Raw genomic sequence first — 8514 nt, 5'->3', positions numbered from 1 at the left:
TGCTAGCAATGCCAAAAACCTCACCTGTTCTGCGTGCATTTCTGTCATTATATCAGTCTTCTATTCCAGCCTGAGTGGCTGCCACAGAGACACACATAAATATGATCAGGTTACATGTCTCTGTATCCCTTCACTGACGTCCATGAGAGTCATTCTGTACTGCACCCAATTTTCCCTTAAGCCACATCCCATTTCTAAATCTGTCTGCTTTGTCAGTACACAAACAAAAATCATTTACTGTACATCTGTAACGATTCTGTGGATGAAGAATGTGGAACCTGGAACTGACTCATCATTGTGTGCAGTCAGATGGATATGATATTGACCTATCTAGTGAAGAAAGAGCTGAGCCTGAAGTCACTAGATCTATCATCATAGAAAAGACATGTAAAGTAGTGGCTGTCATGACACCATACAATGCAACGAGGAAGCATTGATATAAACCCAGGAAGAATACAAAAACTGTGCTGTGACTTGAGATACTTGTAATATAATTGCTCAGGGAGCGCATCAGCTGCTGTGAGGTCAGCATAGAGAGAAATGTCCAATACCGACCACTTCTGATGAAAGTGATGAAAGTTTTTCCTAACAGTTGCTATAGTTATACAAAACTGAGATTTTTTTTAAGTAAGTGAGTGAGCATCATTACTAATTATACAGTTTAATCACTCACATGGCATTAGGCTGATCAATCTTGTAACACAGTCAAGGCAGGGAGGTTAATCAGATGTGTCTTGTTTGCACTGTACCGTTCAATTGTCCTGAGAACAGCAGCACCCCCAAACTCCCAGGCATCATTTATGCAGGCTTGAGAATGACACACATTACTACGACACACACAACCTTTTTCCTTTACGAATTGTGCTGATACAAAAAACATTCGAAAAGTGGCAAAAGTAACTTAACTGTTGTGCAATCTGGGTATGTGCTATAGGCTAACTCGGACAGTTAGAATTCGACCTTTGTAAATGGAATTGGTATGCTTTTCAAAGTACATTCATTCATATGTTACATACTAATGACAAAAAACAGCAATGGTGAAAAGATTTACAACATTAAATCCATTTCCAAACATGAGCATTTGTTTCTGTACACTACATTAATTATAATTTATCTTAACAAAAAGTCTTGATTTAAAGTTGACTGATCATCATTAAATTGGCAGACAAATGTCATGACTTACTTATAACATGCTTGGCATCTTTTCTTTGGTCATCTTAAAACTAAGAATCTGCTGGTGGAACTTTGTAAACTAACATCCAGCTGTGTGGATGTCTTTATGATGCAGATAAGATTCCACACAAAACTCTCTTTAGGTTTTCTGACAGCAATGGAACTGACTGTGGCAAAATGTGAGGAGCTGGAGCTGATGAGACTGATGGAGCCTTACAGTATGAAGCGATACCAAGTGGAAACAAACTGCTGCTGCCTCCTGTCAGCCAGAGTCAGACAAATCTCACTGCTGCATTTTACCACTTTAGTGGCCTAGACAGGGGCGATGGGGGTCAAGAGAACGTGAGAAGGGCAAGATGTGGAGGCTGAGGCACTTGAAGTTTCATGTTACATTGTTGTCCACACAAAAAAAAAAAAACTGTGACTCAAAATATATGCTACAGCACACACAATAATACTATCAAGCACTAATTAATTAGCTGTACATTAACTCTGAGTGAGCTGATGGGCAGCCTCTAATCCTTGATGTTGATTGCTCACTATGTGACGATGAAACTGGCTTTTTGTTTAAATGATTTGTTTCGGCTCCTTTTACATGGGCTGGTAAAATTGGGGAGGCAATGCTTTTCTTGAACACCTAATTGCCACACCCATAAGGTACGATTAGTCGAGTCACTTTTAAATACAATGCTACAGCAATGATCTAAATTATAGGCATTCAGGAATCGTGAACACAACTTGGAGCTAAAATCGGTTTTGTTTTGACTGGAAGTTACAATGTAAAGAACGTGGATAATCTCTTCTCCCTGCGCATCTGTGGTCCTCTATTAAAGCATCTCAGGGGGGTCCTGTAGATGTGCCCACCCACAGCAGGAAAACTCAGGGAGGGACTTTGCCTTTCAACATTTAACCAGTGACCAGTCTGATCCCAGTGAGACAGAGGGCTTTTCAAAATCTGGAATTAACCGAAGCACACCTCCACAGACCCGGGATCCGTCCCATGTAACCTTTAGTGATGTCAAGTTTCGAAAACGACAATGGATGTATTTGGGCTTGATGCGCGGCGCGGATCTGTTGAAGACCTCCACACGCTTCAGGCTGCTTCATCGGGGTTTTGAAAACCTAACTGCTCCGGGAATAACTGCTCGGCATTTCTTTTAATCAGACACTCAGTCGGTGTGGATGGACAGGTCAAAGAAGCACATTCAACACTGTGGAAGCACCGTTGGATTGATTAACCGCCTCCAGAGTCTGATGAGATAAACAGGAGAATGTATGGAATCAACCAGCGCTGTATTTACATGTAAGACGACGGTTTGGATCGTAATTTACGATCACAAATTTCCACCCAGTGACCTGTTATGATAACAGCTCTTCTTTTCTTTTTGCAGATCATTTCATTTCTTCGTGTTGTGGTGCCATGCTCAGGTAAAGACACACTGGAAGCTGTTTTCAGACATAGTAAATTATGTTTTATAGCCTTGGTAGACCAAACTGTTTTATTATTATTATTATTCACCTTTCAATATCACAATCACACGTGGGAATATTGGATTCTATGAACTACTTGGCCTAAGGTTCCGGTACCAAGGGTCCAGTAGTTGTAAGGGAAAATTTCGACCTGTTGTGGTGATTGTAAAATTGGCTACACCTTTCTTCATCACAGACTAGAAAGAAAAAATTACGTATTTTATTTTTCCCTTTGCATAAAAAGGGGGAGAATCACCCGTCTCCTAATTTTAACCAGTATGTGAGGACGCAGGGCGCAGTGACGGACCAGCTCAGCCGCAGACAGATCAGAGTGTACCAGCTCTACAGCCGCACCAGCGGGAAGCACGTCCAGATTCAGGGCAAAAGAGTCACCGCCACCGCCGAGGATGGAAATGTGTACGGTAAGAAGTGACCCTAGGCCTGGTGTTCAACATGTGGCAGGGCTTTGTGTCGACAAAGTTCCCCTACTAACTTGTATTAGGTGCATAGACTGATGCAAAGTTTACCGCCAGAGGTTCGCACTAACCAAAATCCTCTGAATGAAAACTGGATGTTTTATTATTACCCATGACGTTTCTGCCACACAGCCAAGTTAACATTTTCTTAAAATAAAATAACCCCTCAAGGTGTTTTAGAACGTTTGGTGTTGAATTCATTTCCACAATCATCAAAAAACTCTGTAATTAACCAAGTTTTTCCAATTAAATTCTCACCTCCTCATTTCCATCTCTGACTTTTACCTGGATTATAATATATATATATTTACCCTTCAACCTGTTTTAGTTGTGATCATAATTAGTTTAACAGTGTTGCTCATATTAGTTGAGATTTTGCCCACACATCAGCTCTTGGTGAACACAGCAACAAAATGTTTCTGGAGATTCTCAAGAAACAATCAAATTACACTTTTTTTTTTTTTTTTTTTTGGGGGGGGGGTGTCTCACTGATGGCTCAAAACACTCCATAGGTGATTGATGTCCTAAAGCACAACCTGTTTCTACTCCAACTGCTTGCCCCTCTGTGAGGTGTCTTAGGCCTATATGTAAATTCAGCCTCCCTGCTGTATTCCATGAATCTATCGTCTGGCAAATTAGTGGCTGATTAGGGCAAGTCTTTTGTCTGTGTAGCCCTAATACACAAGGCTGTTGTAATGCCCAATGACCATAATTAACTGCAGGATAAATTCAGCTGTGGATGTTTATTCTGCTTTGGATACAGCTCTTCAATGCTTGGCCTTTCAGAGACATTTATTTAATCACTTAGAGATAGAGATGATTTCCAGAGGTTTACCTGTGCCCCAGGCCCCTTTCTGGCTGAGCAGCTGATTGGTATAATAGAATTTAATGGTCTAACTGTCTTAATAGTCTAATGAAAAAATAAACATCCACATGTAACAATTTCTTCAAAACAAATGACTACATTAACAGTAACACAACAAACTGCATTATCTACTGACATATGGAAAGCTTCTTTTCTGCTTATGTCTGACACATCTGTGCAGCAAAATAGATATTGCACTTCCTTGTATTTGTGCATCAACAACACAACAAGAGTGTAAATTACTATTATTTGCTAATTGTAATTTTTGGTGATATTTTTTGTATTGGATATTATTCCAGTACTTAAAAAAACATATAAAAACTAAAGACAACATGTGTCTGTGGTTTCTGCGGGAACTGACTTTCTCCTCTGCTTTCCCACGGCAGCTCGCCTGTTTGTTGAGACAGATACCTTTGGCAGTCGAGTCAGGATAAGAGGAGCAGAAAGCGGGCGCTACCTCTGTATGAACCGGAAGGGTAAACTTGTTGGAAAGGTACGATATACATCCATTTTAATATCTTACACCTGGTTACAGGTATTTCAACATTTTAGTTTGGAAAATATTTGAATTGAAACTATGACCAAATGAGATAACAAAAACAAAAAACAGACGTTTCTGTTAAAAGGGTACTCAAGTGCTGTAGCTCCTGTACCATAGCTTAAGTCCTTTGACAATGTCAGTAACCCCAGGACATGATGTGCTGGAAAAAAGAAATCCTCAGAGGACTGATGGACATCGCTCAGTCTTACCAGCCACAGCTGACAGTGCTGAGGATGTACCGTCCCATCATGCACTGCCTGTGTGTTTGGTCATAAGTCAACTGTCCACTTCCTTCATGGAAATGGAAAAGACACATATCTGGCTGACATAACAAGCCACTAATCTATTTCTCATCATGGTTTAGAAGTGTTGAAGGTGTGGCTGCTCTAAAATCTTTTATAGACACTTAGGGAAACGCTCATGCTGCAAAATTTACACAAAACATTCCAGAAAAACAATAACATAAGCACTGATGAGCATTTATTTTGACGGTCACAACTTCAAATGACTGAAATATGCAGCTGTCAGGCTCTTTGCGCTTCAAATATTTTTAATTTAGACGTAGGCTGCTAGTGTGTAATTAACAATCATTCACCTCTGTGCTGGACGCTTCAGTGGGTGATTATGCTGGGCTGCATGATGTTGAGCAGGTGGCAGATGTGTTTTCACTGTGCATTGTCATGCCACAGCATGGAAGATGGGTGAAAACTAATCATCTGGGATGTTTACCTGACTGCTAATTGAAGAAGGACTCAGTAAATGACTGTGACTGCAGAGTTTTTTTTGACCAAGGTGTGATGTCAGTGGCTCTTTTGGCCAGTGTCATAATATATCTGTTTTCATTACATGACATGCCTTACCTGACATCAGAAATGATTATTATTTTAGAGGGGAAAATACACTAAATTACTTTCTGGCCAAAGGTTAGATTAGAGGACTGACACCAGCGTCTTTTACACAGACTGTTCAGCAATGCTTGAATTTTATTCTGTCTTGCTAAGGTACGATCATGGAGTGGCAGAACATAGTTGCTCTGCCCCTGTTGTGTTACATATCACACCTCTGGTACCAGCTTAGTTTGGTTCAATATAAGTAAACAAAGTTGATTTAGGGGTTATCTCAACACCAGTAAAACAGGATCGCTTCAGTGGTTTGTGGTAATGATGAAGCTATAGCCAACTGCAAATGAAGTATTGTCTGTTGTATTGCTTATGCTGCATTTAAAAACTTGAAACAAAGAAAATGTTAACTGAAAATTTAAACCATGTGACCTTGTAAAAACAGTGCTTCATGGTAACTGCTAAATATCCATTATAATATATAATATTATAATATCGAGTTTGCTACCACTAGCCAACATTTGCCAACATAACCTACCAGTCAAATGATGCCAAGTAATCCTTTAAAAGGATTTTGATTTAAAGAATTTTTAATTTGTCATTTGTTAATTTGTTAATTTGATAATATGGCCGTTTACCTTTCAGATCCAGTCATCAATTTTTCAACTATGAAAATTTAACATGCAATTTGACACTGTGTTAACATGAGAAACCTGTTTTGTCTCCTCACGCAGCCCAATGGCCGGAGCAGGGATTGTATCTTCACAGAGATAGTGTTGGAGAACAATTACACAGCTTTCCAGAATGCCAAGTATGAGGGCTGGTATGTGGCTTTCACCAGGAAAGGGAGGCCCATCAAAGCTTCCAGGACAAGGGAGAATCAGAGAGAGGTCCATTTCATCAAGAGGCTACACACAGGTCCGCCTCCCTTCCCCAACACAGACCAAAGCAAACACTTTGAGTTCATTCAATTTCCGTCCACACGTCGAGCAAAGCGGAACAGGAAATCGCGCACCTCTTCCTAAAACCCAGCAAAAGGAATAGACTGATCCCGGCTGTAAAACAGGAAGAAACAGATGCAATTTTATTTTTGTATAATTTTGATAGGTAAACAATGATTAAATGCCATAAATCTAAAGTAATATTGCTGTAAAATGATCATGTGTAAATACTGAAGAGAGTAAAGCAGATGGATTATATTTAATTGTCCTATGTGCATGTGTTGACTGGTGGGGAGCTGTGAAGCATGAAGGGACATGACGACTTAAGTGGTTCATAACTGCAGTTGAACTCATAATAAGATCAGGTTGTTTCTGTCATGTGGGGATAATATATTCTGAAGGTTAAACAACTGCAGCAGGGATTAATCCTCCTGTAAACTGTAAGCCTGGCATTCAGTATGAAAACTGAACCACATTAATGGACAAAACTGTTGTGTTTTACAACAGTTTGACATCATATTTTGTCTTCTGCTATGCAGATTTTAAGTAAAAAGCACCTATCATTCACATTGTTTCATGCAGGAAAAAATAAAATAAGAATCATATGGAAACATCTGAAGTGGCTGAGCAGTTAAATATTTGCATGTAGTAGCTGATAATATATTGGATAATATGTTTTTAGCTATAACCTCAAATCTGTCACCCAAGTGACGTTGAATGAAAAAAAAAGCCTGACAGAAGTGAGATCGCCTGAGCTTGACTTGCAAGAGGACCAACAACCAAAGATCAGCAATCAATCTGACATCAAACCTGAACTGACAACGAAGAGCAGTTGTCACACACACATTATCATTTCAATGATGATGTCATTACAATGGTCAGCTTAAAATAAGATGATACTCACTTCACCAATTAACCAAAGCGAAATTAAACTTTATAGGGTCTTGTCTGTTATAGAAAAGATGCCTGAGATAACGTATAGTCGTATTCAGAATGAACTATAATGATATTGCTTGAGAAAACATGAGAACAAATAGAATGCAGGATTAATGGTAAAGTCAGAATACAATCAGTTGGTGTTGTACTTTGACAACATGTGCAGTAGTTATGGAGTTCATTCACAAATTGCACCCAATTCTGCTGGATCAATGTGCTGCCAGGACTGTTATGACAGATCAAAATGCTATTTGGACATCTGCCATAAAATCGAAGTGTTTTAATAAACTTGGCAAAGTGCCTTGGTATGAGCCTTGGATTGAATTGGCACTGATTGCAGAAATCTGGCTGTGAATGTAATGAGATCTATTTTTAACATAACCCAAGAAAAACATTTGATAAGAGGTTGGTGGGAGCCCTGACTATCTTGTTCTATCTCACAACACGAGGCAAATATTTAATATGCGATTTTAAGTATACACCCTACAAAAACATAGCAAGTCAACAGGTAAGTACTTGTGAAATATATTATACACATTTAGTACCGTAGCAAAAAAAAAAAAAAAAGGACTCACTAAAAAGCTAATAAATATTACAAACAAATAAAGTGTACTGAAATGTGATGATAATTTTATTCCAAATAAAATGAAATAGAAAATAAATCTCATTCTATAAACATTGTAAGAAATTAGCTCCTCCTCGAAACCCTTCTGTGAGGTCAAAGGTCAGAAGACTCTGACAGTCACTGAACACTACATCAGCGGTCACCAAACTTTTTTGCGCCACGGACCTGTTTAATGTCAGACAAGATTTCCACGGGCCGGCCTTTCAGGTGTGGCGGATAAATGCAACAAAATAAAATGATACGATCGGCATAAAAACTGCTATTTTCTACATTTCATAATAAACGTGAATCCACTGTGCACTCGTACGGAACGTTATTAGCAACGTCCTCATAACATCGCGCCAACAACATAACATGAGTGACATCCTCTGTGCCCCCTAACCCCGAACCTAAATGCAGCTTTCTTTTTCATGGAAGTCGCAGGCTCTTCTGTCTCCTCACTGGGCCTTTTCCCCTTCACAAAGAATCTGTCCTTTTTTTCCGCTAGAATTTCGCTAGTTTGTGGGTTTAATTTTAGCGGTGACGTATCACGTGACCGAGACAAGCGTTTTGATCTGCGTCAAGAGTGAGTCATAGACGGATGTAACGGAGAGAATCCGGTCATGTTTCAAAATAAAACGTAGTTCAGATTCAGATAACAAATAAAAC

The 8514-nt window shown here is 39.3% G+C and overlaps 1 protein-coding gene across 2 annotated transcripts; it reads left to right on the top strand.

Moving 5' to 3' along the window:
* The first annotated feature begins 2357 nt into the window (after nucleotides 1-2357).
* On the top strand, nucleotides 2358-6845 carry fgf17 (fibroblast growth factor 17). Of its 2 annotated transcripts, none has more exons than XM_029510880.1 (5): nucleotides 2358-2476; nucleotides 2565-2601; nucleotides 2921-3065; nucleotides 4371-4477; nucleotides 6099-6845. In XM_029510880.1, exons 1-5 carry the CDS (start codon nucleotides 2445-2447, stop codon nucleotides 6387-6389), a joined length of 612 nt encoding a protein of 203 aa, XP_029366740.1. In that variant the 5' UTR covers nucleotides 2358-2444; the 3' UTR covers nucleotides 6390-6845. The 2 variants fall into 2 exon arrangements, with proteins under 2 accessions (XP_029366740.1, XP_029366739.1); XM_029510879.1 differs by having other exon boundaries at nucleotides 2888-3065.
* Nucleotides 6846-8514: the final 1669 nt, after the last annotated feature.

Source organism: Echeneis naucrates, chromosome 9, assembly GCF_900963305.1.
Source record: "Echeneis naucrates chromosome 9, fEcheNa1.1, whole genome shotgun sequence".
Classification (NCBI taxonomy): domain Eukaryota; kingdom Metazoa; phylum Chordata; class Actinopteri; order Carangiformes; family Echeneidae; genus Echeneis; species Echeneis naucrates.
Note: the sequence above shows the minus strand (reverse complement) of the source record. Positions and strands in the feature narration are given on the sequence as shown.